General features: G+C 42.7%; 1 protein-coding gene across 3 annotated transcripts in view; it reads left to right on the top strand.

Moving 5' to 3' along the window:
• The window catches only part of KALRN (kalirin RhoGEF kinase), a 721,333-nt gene that overhangs the window by 333,558 nt on the left and 375,190 nt on the right, over window positions 1-12,585 (top strand). For all 3 annotated transcript variants that reach the window (XM_054575198.1, XM_054575190.1, XM_054575189.1), the window contains exon 10: window positions 8,405-8,527. In XM_054575198.1, coding sequence (XP_054431173.1) covers window positions 8,405-8,527 — 123 coding nt within the window. The remainder of the gene's footprint in view (window positions 1-8,404; window positions 8,528-12,585) is intronic.

Raw genomic sequence — 12,585 nt, 5'->3', positions numbered from 1 at the left:
AAAGTAACTTGGCCATAACCACACAGCCAGTTAATGATAGTGCTAGGACCAGAAGCTAGGTCTCCTAGCTCCCAGTCTAGGTGTACTACCGAAAAGCCACATGAGAAAGGAGCAAGGGAGACAGAGAAGGCAAACTGGAAGAAAGACAGGAAGCACACATGCATAACATAGAGGGAAGAATGACTGACAGACAGACACATACACCCTGAAACAAGGAGGGAGAAGGAGAGAGAGAGACAGACAGACAACAGGCGAAGAGAAAGAAAGGGAGAGAGAAATTTAAAGAAAGCAGAGAAACAGACACACATGAGATAGGAGGAGAGAGAGAAGAGGGAGGTGAGGGGGGAAACAGAAGGAAAAGAGACAGTGCCTGTCTGACTCCTTGCCCTATTGCCATTTCAGGGTGTGGGTGGTCTTTGCTCAAGCAGAAACCATTTGCCCTTTAAGGGACCAAAGCAGAGTAAAAGCAGCGAAATGAAAACCAAAGATGGAGGCCAGTGAAAATGAGATTTCATTTAAGCAAACATTGGCAGGCAGAATTGGCCTAACACATCGTTTCTGTGGTAGTGCTCCCTTGAGTACCAACAGGTGTACTTAGCTTTCCCTTCCCTGCTGGGCTTGGGGACAGTGGAAATAAATCTCTAAGGATCACTCTGGCACTTGGGTTCATTAAGCTGCAGAAAGGCAGGAATAGGGCACACCTGCCATAGTACTACTAGTGGAATAATTTTCAATACTGTTGTTTTCCTGGTTTTAAATGGGACAGTACTGAGCAATAGCTGTAATTGCTGAAAAGATCCTGGTGGATTACTTGATCCCAAAAGACGGTACTTGCCCAAGGTTGTATAGCCTCTGACATCTGAGATTCAGGCTCTAACTGCCTGGCCAGTTAGACCTACACAGTCATATTTATGTCCAAACACTCTTTTCCATCCGTTTTGTCATTAAAAATGCCCTCTGCGGTTATTTATCTTACACAAACTTTCCTAAAACAGAGACTACCCATTCTCATTTGTTTTTCACAATCATTAATTATGTTAACTCAGCATAGTTGACACTTTGTAGCATATATTTTGAATAATATCCTTTTTTTATTTGAGGAAGGGAAAGGAAGAAGAGGATTAGATAGATGGTAAAGTTGAGCTACAGTATCATCTCAAGGGAATTCTCAGCCATCTATTGATCATTTTGAAGACTGAGTGACTAGTCAGAGCTGTCCCAGGATAGGGAAAGACAGCTAGGCTTTTCTGTACGGGAATTCATCAAGAGACACAAGCCAACCATGGAAGAGTTGTAGCTTTCGGAGAAGCTGCTGTCTTTAGCCAAAGGTAATAATCCGCAAAGGGGATTGACAACTGAGGTCTCTCTGTCTGCTGGTGGCACTCCCAACAGTTGTTAAATGTCCTTTGTGTCATATCTCAGAATCTACCACCTACATGGTCTCAAAGTACCTTTCCCAAATACTTCTTAATGACAGAGGGAATTAGAATGACTTTTGCAATGAAGAAGGCTGGAAGACAGCAACTTAATCAAATGATCAAAGTTAATATCACAGGTAATGGGACAAATTGAAAATGTATCCCATCTGATAGAATGCAGTAGGAGGAACAAGAATCATTTCTGTGATATTCTTGATTCTAATCATGGGAAAGCATCAGACAAGCCCAAACTGAGGGACATTATATAAAATAATGGCCCTGTAACTGTTGAAAGTGTCAAAGGCAGGAAAGTCAAGGGAAGCCTAAAGAACTACTCTAGGTTAAAGGGACAACTAAACACAACATGTGCTTCTGGATGGCATTCTTTTGCTCTGAAAATCACTGTTGGGACAGATGGCAAAACTTGAGTGGGGTCTGAGTATTATATTGTAGCATTGCTGCCAGAACCACTTGGGTTTGAATCCTGACCCCACTGTTTGAGAGCTGTGTAAGCTAAAGCAAGTTAACTAACCTCTCTGAAACTCATTTTCTTTGACAAAGAACAAACCCTCCATAGTCTCTTCTTCCAAAGAGGGGAGGTGCTGTACCCACAATACAATAAAATCATGAAACACTTGAGTTGGAAAGAGATTAAGGGAGATGCTCTGATACAGCATCCTCATTCGAGGCAGTGAGGTCCAGAGAGGAAAAGGCACACACCCAGCTGGGTCATAACTGGGTCACAAATGAGTAGGGGCAGGGCTGGAATGAGACCCCAAGGATAGTGTCTTTAAGTTAGGATGATCATGATAATGTCACATTTTCATGATGCTTTAGGAACCTAAGATGCTTTTATATGTAAGTAGAGCTTAGATACCAAGGAAAACTTCGTTTTAAAGGTTGGTTGTCTCTAAGTGCAGGGACCCCCTGCTGTGGGCTAGTTGATGCTTGGATCTCCTCTAAAACTAAGATTCTGTCAAGTCAGAAAAATTTTTTAAAAACTCAGAGTCCTGGGATAGAAGGCAGCTAGATCCCTTGATTTTTCTCCCATTAACTCAGTTGCATTCATGGTCACTGTTCAGGAAATAATCAATAGTCCTCTTCAAAAGAACTTTTTCTCTTCTCCTTAGTAGCTAGAAAGAGCTGTCTCTTCCCCTGAAAAGCATTGTCTTGATTGTGTGCTGGTTGAAATAAACACAGTTAGATGATGAAGAAAGGGGAAGATTAGGGAATTGTTAAATTGGCTCCCAAATCAAGTTTAGGAGGAGTATCTCTCTTGGAAAAAGGATGTTCTGGGAAAGGAGTAATTTCTGGGTAAAAGATATGGCACAAGAAAGGAGGCAGAGCTTTACAAGTTGTTTACAAGACTGTCTGTGTGCTGTAGTGGCCAGGAGTCCTAGGCTTACCTGGGCTGGTGTCCCTGGTGACGGTGTGAAGGTCAGACCTCTTGCTGAATAGGGTGGCACTTCTCCCAAAACAGTGGGGCAGGAACTTCAGCCGTATTTGCACTTGACAATTCATGGCTATAAATGGACTGTAAGTGTCTCCTGCATGTGTGATGCTGGCAGGACTGCTGGAGTGGGGCGAGGACAGGATGAAAGGGCAGTATACAATGTGAGAACCCCATACACCAGCAGTCCCCAGCCTTTTTGGCACAAGGGACTGGTTTCATGGAAGACAGTTTTTTTCACAGATATGGTGGGGGCATGGTTTGGGGATGATTCAAGTACATTACATTCAAGCTGACCTCCTGCTTGCAGCCCGGTTCCTAAAAGACCCAGACTGGTACCTGTCTGTGGCCTGAAGGTTGGGAACCCTTGCCACACACCATCAGGAACTAACTACCTGCCAAGTGGGACAGTGGAGAAGGCAGAGATATACAGAAAGAACTCTGTAGACTGGGAGAGATGTTAAGATAGAGTTATAATAGGAGTGTGACAATGGAGACATTCACCCCGAAGATGTGTGTTGGGGCAACAAATTTGAGTTGAGTGGAGTTCAACATGTTTTAAGCAAAGCCCTCTGTGTCTAGAACCATGTTGTGCCTGGAAGTCACAAGGAGGTTGGAGCCTAGGGGGAGAGACAGGTCCATGGGCAATAACTGTGGTTTGAACAGAATCAGAGAAGAGTGATACCACCCCAGTCTGGGCAGGTTATTAAAGAGAAAAAGGCTTCCCAAACTAGTGATTGTGAGATGGTGCTTAAAAGATGAGTAGGAAAGGGCCTGGAATGGGGAGGAAAAAAAGATATGGACATTTCAAGTAAAGTTAAACATAGTGACAGCAAAACTTAGGAGATGTGATGCAGCTTTTGGGGTGTTTAGAGGTGAGGCAGAAACTTACTGGAAGTGGGGAGAAAAGCAGGGTGGGGCCAGCCACAGAGGACTCTGCATGTCGGGTTAAGAAGCTCCTCAAAAACTATATCCCAGTGAAATGCCCTTTCAAGAATGCATGGGTTAGTTCATTTAAGCCTAAGTTTGTGTTCCTCAAGTAGATTTGTTGTCTCTAATTTTTGAATTATTAGGATCTAGCTATATTAACAATATATAATTTATTTTTAAACCATAGTGTATAGAAATATTTATTTTAAACCAAAGGCACATTTTGCCAGAAGCAGATGGACAATTATCATTGGGTGCTACTTTCCCCTCAAGCTCAGAGGCACAGCTGTCATTTTTGAAAACCGGAGCATGAATATGAAAATTGAAAGAAAACTTAAGAAAAGTCTGTCATCTCTGCGCTGTCCCTTGTGACTTACATGCTTCTGCAGTGACCAGGTCCTCCTTCCATGCAGTTATTCGAGCCATGCCCCTGGGGCCAACCTTCCACCTGCCTCTCTACCACCTTCATAACCAATCACCATATCCTGGCCATCTTTCCCCTAAACATTACTCAAACCTGTTTCTCCACAGATACTCCCATTGGCCTTAAGCCAACATTGTCTCTTGTCAGGATTTCTGCAGTAACCTCCTGTTTTCCCATCTCTATGCTTTCTGTCCTCCAACTAATTCTCCACAAAGCAGTCAGGACCACAATTTTTAAATGCAGACCATATGCTATCTTTCTTCTCCTTGCAACCCTTTAGTGATTCTTAGGATGAACATTGGACTCTGACTCAGCACACCAGGGCTTAGCAGCATCTGGTTCCTGCCTTCTCTGGTCCCATTTCCTCCTCACCTCCTACTCAGCCATGCTGATGTTTCTAATTCCTAACTTAAGTCTTATTCCCTCTCACACCTCATCTAAACCTTACTTCTTCAGAAAGGCCTTCCCTGACCCATTAACTAGGAGCACTTGACTGTTGACACTTTTCACCATTGCAATTAATGATGAATTGTGTGATTTTGGGTCTAGAGCTTATTACTCATATAACCCAAGTTTCCAGAGTCAGGGCCAATACCTGCTTTGTTTCAATAATGTATCGGCTGTCCTTGTGCCCAGCACTTTGGCACAATAAGACTAATAAATATCTGTTTGAGTATGTGAACATTCATACCCCACATGTGTTTCTCTGCTTCCTGAAGATCCTTCACACACGCCAACAAAAAGATAAAACCTTCTATGTTGAGAACACTTAAATACCAATTCAAAGCCATTAATAGGTATAATGAACTGTCATTGTGTACTATCCTGACTATAATTGATAATTGAATATTTTTAAAATATTGTAGATGAGAGAAATTAAGCAAGGGTACCTAATAAGAGGCACCTTCATAGGTACATACACTTTGGTAGGGTCTAGGGTTTGGCTAGAAATGCAATTTATTCTTTAACCAGTGATGTTCAGAGTGTGGGACTCACCAGAAACTGAGGGATATCCAGGCTTCCAATGCTGCACATTAATTTATGGCATGTACTGTAATTGTCAGGCACTGCTGGTGTCTGCTCAGAGGCACATTCCTCTGCTGGCTACTCTATGTGGGAAGCTGGATTGTATTCCCAGGCTTGAGAGACATAGAATCAGTGTTAAGAGAGCATGGGGTCTAAATGTATGGACCAAGCCATGCAGGCTCTAAATGAACTATATGATACAAAGTAGTCAGAAATCAGCATTTTAAATAATAGCTCATTGATTATGTGTATTTAGCCTCAGGTACTTTTTTGGTCTCTCTGTATTACTAAGGTAATTTTGTTCTCTTCCTACATCATTTGCTTTTTCATCTATTAGATTGCTTTCCATGCAGTCCCTGAATCCTCTTTGAGGTTGCACAGGTTTCTCCCACAGCTTCAGTTCTAGGCAGAAGTTTGACTAAATGGAGGCAATGTAACGTCACAGAGGAATCAAAGTTATGTTTAAACTTAGTAAAAGCACCTCAGATGTGAAGTAAATAGATTTTTAAGTGGTTAAGGTAGAGCTAATTAACTGTCACTAACTAAAAATAAATCAACATTTTAAAGCAAGCAAAAGAACTTAAACAGGAAACAGCTTGCTTTTTTTAAATTATTTTTTTACTTCTTTTTTACTGTATTTTTTCCCATTACCATTTATCCTTCTTATATCTCCCGTTCCCCTGCATCACCACACTGCTGCCCATGTCCATGAGTCCTTTTTCCTTTTTGCTCGATCCTTCCACACCCTAAACCTACCCTCCAGAGCTGTCAGCCTGCTCTTTATCTATGAGTCTGTCTCTATTTTGTTGTTAGTTCAGTTTGTTCATTAGATTCCACATATAAGTGAAATCATATGGTATTTGTCTTTCTCTGACTGGCTTGTTTCACTTAAAAGTTTAAAAGTTGTGAAATTATCCCCAGGGAATATAAAAGCTAACCATTTGTAAACTATGATTAGTTTACAAGTCATAGTGGATGAAAAGCGTTTTTCTTTAACCAATTTGCTTTTAAAATAACCAATTTTATTAGACCTAGAGATAAAAAATGAAATGAATTAAATAAAATTTCTGAAAACAATGCTAGATAAGCAGATCACACTTAACTGTTCAAAACTAAATTTAAAAAAAAATTGTAATCTGAAAATTTGACATAAATTCGAAAGCATTCATAAAAGGCTGCAAGACAGCTCTTTTGTATATAAAAATTACCCCCAAGCTTCAATTCATTCTCACAAGGGGATTAATAAAAATTTAAATATGCATAAAAATTATAAAGCTGCGCTACCCATGTTATACAATATATGGGAAACTTTGTGGCTAGAACTATTTATCTTTGATCTTGCATGCTTGATAGTCATCATCCCATTTATAATAAAGAATTGTGGGATCGAATTGTGGCAAGTCAAGTAAAAATGCACTCTCCTGATGTTGTTGTTGTGGTTGAAATTTCACCATGCATACTTCTAAGGAAACATAGGCTCTTCTTTATTCTAAGAAAGGAACATTTAGAGGTCCTTTCAATGCTGCCTTTCAGTGTTTGCAAAAGAAATACAGTTCATTTACTACTTCAATTTCTTTTTATCGACATGCTTCCAAACTTAAAAAATATGCATATATATTGCCAGAACTGGTTATATAAACTGTTTAAAATCTTTACACTCAATATTTAGATAGTCTTTTCTTTAAAAAGTCATTTTAACGGACAATTGCCTGACCTCTTGGCTTTGTTAAGTGGCTGTTTGTTAAACCATGTTAATATAGTCATATGTACATTTTTCTGACTAATACCATCTTGTTGTGGGCTTTATAACACTGTCACTGAAGACTTTGAAGGCTTCTATCCTGTGCACCATTACAGACACTTTAATTAATTTATCTCAAATGTCAGAGGAATTGAAGCCAAAGGCTGGATTCTGTAAAGCTAGAACTCCCTTGCTTGCCGACCATGGTATGATTTTTATCTATCTGCTTGCCACAGGGCAGTCTTTAGAAGAAACAGATAAATGGATTAAAGCACCCTTTTAAACAGGACCTAGTTCAGTTAAATCATTTTCCCAAGAGTCCTTCTAAGACCTGAGAAGGCATCATTAATCAAATTTTCAGTTAAAGTTTAGTATAGTAGTGGTAGAATGGAGTCAGTTGTCTTGGCAGGATTTGTAACAGGTGTGTCTGCACTATTCTGATTCAGTCGTGGCCACCTGATTTGTTGAGCACCAACTCCTCTCAGGCCAGAAAATTAACAACTTCCTTTCTCCCACATTTCTGTTAGGCTACCTGAGCAAATGTAAAAAGGATGTTAAAGACTTTGGTTCTCCCTACATTTCAAGGTTTTTACTAAGACTCTCCACTCCTTCTGTCAAATGCCCTTCAAGACAACATATTTTCTCACTATCTCAGTATCCCCTCACTCATGTCTCTACTGCTCCAGCAACCTCTATTTCAGCTTCCCTAAACACCAGTGAGGCCAAATCACCAGGTTTTAAGCCTGGAAGAACATGGAGTTGCCACTTCTTCCCAAGAGAATCAGATACTAAAGGCCTTAAAGATGCAAAGACCTTACTTTATTTGGTTGGTTGGTAGGTGTTGATTGGGGAAGAGAGGTGGAGAGAAGGCAGAGAGGGAAGTTGGCCTGGTGATCAGCTATCTTAAGCATAGCTCCAGCTGCAGACTGACTACGCTGGACTTGATGTCCAAGATTATAGTCCCAGGAGCACAATGAGGCAGTATGCCCATAACTGGCTGCCACTGCTGTGATCATTTTTACAGTAGAGTGAGGGCCAAGGAACTGCTCTGACCTGATAGTGCCTCATTTATGTGGTTGGAATAAAGGTAGTAAGGGGGTTAAACTGGGCCTGATGGTCTGCATAGCTTGGTTTAAAAAAATGGACTAATTAAATGATTGTGAAAACTGAAAACATACTAAGGGGGTTTTCTGGAGACGAAAAAGGATGAGCAAAATTTAGTTAATGATGAGACTGTTTTGTTGCCAGGTGGCAGTAATGAAACCCTCTGTATCCAGTGAGTGAACATTTCCACCTGGACTACTTCCTGCTTTCTGATTGGGATGGGGACTCTAGGACTTGAGTGGTCACATATGTTGTCACATAGCATTCCCTCTGCCAAAAAGTCATTGTTTCTGTCTTCCTCCTCTGACCAGGTGTTGGATTGGATTGAAAACCATGGTGAGGCCTTTCTTAGCAAACACACAGGGGTTGGGAAGTCCCTGCACCGAGCCCGAGCCCTGCAGAAGAGACATGATGACTTTGAAGAGGTGGCTCAGGTGAGGTGCTGTGTGTGGTTGTATGTGTGTGTGCATGTGTGTATGGAGCCGGGTGAGAGAACAAGGGCTATAGCTTGGTGTCTGATGGGGCATATTGTGTTGATAGCCCATGGCTCCTGGGCTGCCTGTCTGCCTAATACAAGGAGACATTTGTCTGTTCTTGTATCAATAAGTGAATGGTAAGTAGACCCTCATTTTATGGTCTTCAGAAAAAATCATTCTGCCGGCACGGTCTGTAAATGCCTCGTCTACAAGGTGGTGATTACAGGAAGGAATGACATGAGAACCATCAACAGCCCAAAGCCACCCCAGTGGTTTTCACTGCAGTTGAGTGGGAGCTAAAAATAGTGGCCTCTCTGCTCACAAAGCTGTGTGCCTTCCAGGATCTGGAGGAAGAGATGGCACCTGGTCACCAAGCCATGCACCAGCAAGGCTGAATGTTCCCAGAGAAAGTGCCTTTGCATCATTGGCACAATATTTAGTCTCTAATTTGCACAATATGTAGCCTTTTAGCTGAGGTGCATACCTGTGCCAACAAAGGCACTGTTTTCTAATTTGTATGAAGAGCCTGTCAGAGAGGCCTTAACCATGTATCTTAATGGTGGAGTGATATAAGAGAGTTTCTGTACTGAGCTTCCACCCCCAAAATTTTATTTTAATGTCCTTGGGAGTATTCCAAATGGATCCTCAAAATCTTCACCTTCAAGATGAAATACTGCTGTCCAGTTATGTTGTCAAATGTGATCAGTTGCAGGGGAAAAATAAGACTCCTATGAATAAGGGAGCGAAGGGACAACTGGGAAGAGAATCAGTGTGGCACAGAGGGTTGGGTACTGCTGGAGTAGTGAGGATGACAAAGCTGGGTTTCCACATCACAGCTTTAACCAGGGCTGGCTCTGATCCTACATGTGGGTACTCAATGTGGGTGTCATGCTTAGCATTGTGCAAAGCCCCATCCCTCACCCAAAGAGAACACCAGCCCCAGGCACATTATGCACCCTGTGGGTGCAAAAGGTGAGGGGCTGCCAAGAACCAAAGGAAACTGCTGGAGGACTGGAAAGTAGTGGGAGCATACCACATCTCTAGGGGAGCTGCAAATGTATGCTGAAATCGAGAGGCCTGGCAGGGGCCAGAAAGATTGGGTCAGCAGTGACAGGAACCTGGTGAATGCAGGCAGGTTAAACTCAGCCTGTGGGATAAAGCCTCGCATGATCTTTGTGCACTATTGGTGAGAATATAAAATGGTACAGCCACTGTGGAAAACAGTGTAGTGGTTCTTAAAAAACTAAACATAGAATCACCATATGATTCAATAATCCCACTTCTGGGTATATATCCGAAAAGAATTAAAAGGTGGGATGTGAAAAGGTATTCCTATACCCATGTTCACAGCAGCATTATTCATAATAGCCAAAAGGTGGAAGCAACCCTAGTGTCCACTGATGGATGAATGGACAAAAAAATGTGATGTATACCTACATACAATGGAATATTATTCAGCTTTAAAGGATACTACAACATAGATGAACCTTGAAGACAGTGCGCTATGTGAAATGAGTCAGTCACAAAAGGACAAATATTATATGAGTTCACTTATGGGAGGTAGTCAAATTCATTGAAACAAAGAGTAGAATGGTGGTTGCCTTCTGGTTGCCTCTCCAAGCTGTTAGGGCACAAAAGATGGGAGAGGGCCATTTGGACTCCCTGTCTGCTGAGAGTTGGAGTTATGGTAAGGGAGGCTCCATCCCACAGAGTCTCCCTGGTCACTGCAGGTGAAGAAATAAACTGTACCAGACATGATTTGCCTGTCAGGAGAGAGGGTGGCGATTCTCTCTGGTGGAGAATGCCCCAAGCTGTTCTCTTGAATTGGCTTTTATTGAGTTTAGCTCATATAGGGATATATAGTATATGCATAAAACTCATCAGTCAAGGTTAAACAGTAATGATTAAAGGAAGGAGATATGGTTCAAGGATAACAGTAGAGGGATTACAAGAGTCTTTCTGAGTCAGGGTCAGGTAAACAGAGTGGCACCGATTTGGCCCTGAAACCTGGGAAGATAAACTCATCCTTTGCTCAGACCCCAGACACCAGTACTCATTAACTCGAGGGCATTCTTAGCAAAGCAGGTGTCATAGGATTTACTGCATTCCTTTTCCAGGCCTAATTGTCCCTGGGAACCACCTGATCCAGTTTAGGGCTATACCTGCCTCTAGCATTGTTTCAAGCCTGAGTCAGGTGGGGGGCGGGGAGATCATCCAAAAGATAAGGAAACTTCTTTCAGATAGAATGAGAAAGGAGTGAGGGTCTTTTGCCCCTTCTCTGTGACCCCCAAGTCCTTCCCTGGTGGTCCCCATGCGACTATGCCTGTCTTAGGTTGCCCCTGCCATCGAGGGGTCTTATCCGTCATTGACTAACCAGCCATCCTCCGGGGCCGAGCAGAGTGATGTGAGAGAGGCAATGAGGATGCCAGGGGGACAGGTTTTGTCTCCACAGAGGCCTATTTTCCCAAGCCCTCCTTGCTCAGCTCCAGCCTTGGGGCCCTCTCTCCTGTCAGCGAGGCTACAGTCCCTGAAACCAGATGGGACGGTTCCCAATATTATGGTACCTGGGATAATGTGTTAGACCAGAGCCATCCATCACTTTGATGCTCTTGCCTTTTGGCTGTCCTGTGGCTCAGCACCTCCTCACTTAGGGAGGACATCCTAGAGCCACCCACAGCCCTAACCCAGCCCATCCCTCCTGCTGTCTCTCTGCTACAGCCTCACAGGCAATGCCAGCCCTGGTTGCAGGCTCATGAGGGGGGCTGTTGTTTTGTGTGTTTTTGCAATGAAGCAGGCATGGCAGCCACCTCAACTTTAACCCCATTTTTCCCAATTGCTCCTTTACTTTCTCACTGATGCCTGATAAGCCTTCACGTGAGACAGTGCCTTTCATTTAGTACCAGACACATAATGATTGACACTAAAGAAAGAATGGACACATTTTTTTTTAACTTTATAAACTTTATTTTTTAAATTTATTTTTAGAGAAAGGGGAAGGGTGGGAGAAATAAAGGGAGAGAAACATCAATGTGTGGCTGCCTCTCATGTGCCCCCTACTGGGGACCTGGCCCACAACTCAGGCATGTGCCCTGACTGGGAATCGAACCAGCAACTCTTTGGTTCTCAGACCGGCACTCAGTCCACTGAGCCACACCAGCCAGAATGGAATGAACACATTTGTTAAGGCTTATGTTTCCATTATGTATTTTATATCCCACCAATCCTGAATGATAGTTGGTATTAGTCTTGTTTTATAAGAGAACACACTAAGGCTCAGGAAGTTATTCAATGTGTACAAGTCATCTGGCTTGGTGGTGGTTCTGCTGGGATTCAAACCCAAGTCTATCTGACTTGAGTCATGTTCTTACCTAACTTCATACTCTCCCTCCTTTTTGAGGCATAAAACTCATTTCTGAGTGCCAGTTTGCTCATGGAAAGTGCAGACAAAGAACAAGGATGGGAGTGGGGATGCTGGTGTGGCTATCCCGTTTGACATACATCACAGTCTCTCGATATGATCCACTTCTCCCTGCCTTTGCTTTCTGATAAAACTTACCTTTGTGAGAAAGAAGAGAGAGTCCTACCTTCCAAAAGGCTCTGCTTTTAGGAGGAATGTTTCCTCTGGGAAGAGGAACAACAGATGTGAAATACCTAACCACAAAGGGAGCACCTAAGTAAGGGGCCATGAGGTCCCTCGAGGTAGGTGGGTCATGTAATCTAGAAATCAATCCTGTTTTGTTCCCTCATCCCCACTCTGGGGCAGGGAGCGGGCATTGGAGCTGCTTAGCATCCTGGAATTCGTAGTCCACTTATGAAAACTAACTCTGACCATGGCAAAGGCAGATGACTGTAGCTGCCTACCTCAGCCCTGCCTTGTTCTGTACAATGTGATCTTTACACTCAGGTGGTGAGAAATGGGGAGATCCTGTCAAGAAAGGGCACTCTCTTTCTCTCTTGCTTCGGTTCTCAATCAGGTGAGGGCCACTGCAAGGAGAGGAATGGATTTAATCAGGAAT

Source organism: Pteronotus mesoamericanus, unplaced genomic scaffold (assembly GCF_021234165.1).
Source record: "Pteronotus mesoamericanus isolate MK-2021 breed Mesoamerican mustached bat unplaced genomic scaffold, CSHL_Meso_final contig_27, whole genome shotgun sequence".
NCBI lineage: Eukaryota > Metazoa > Chordata > Mammalia > Chiroptera > Mormoopidae > Pteronotus > Pteronotus mesoamericanus.
The sequence above is the reverse complement of the archived record's forward strand: the minus strand, read 5'-3'. Positions and strand labels throughout refer to the sequence as shown.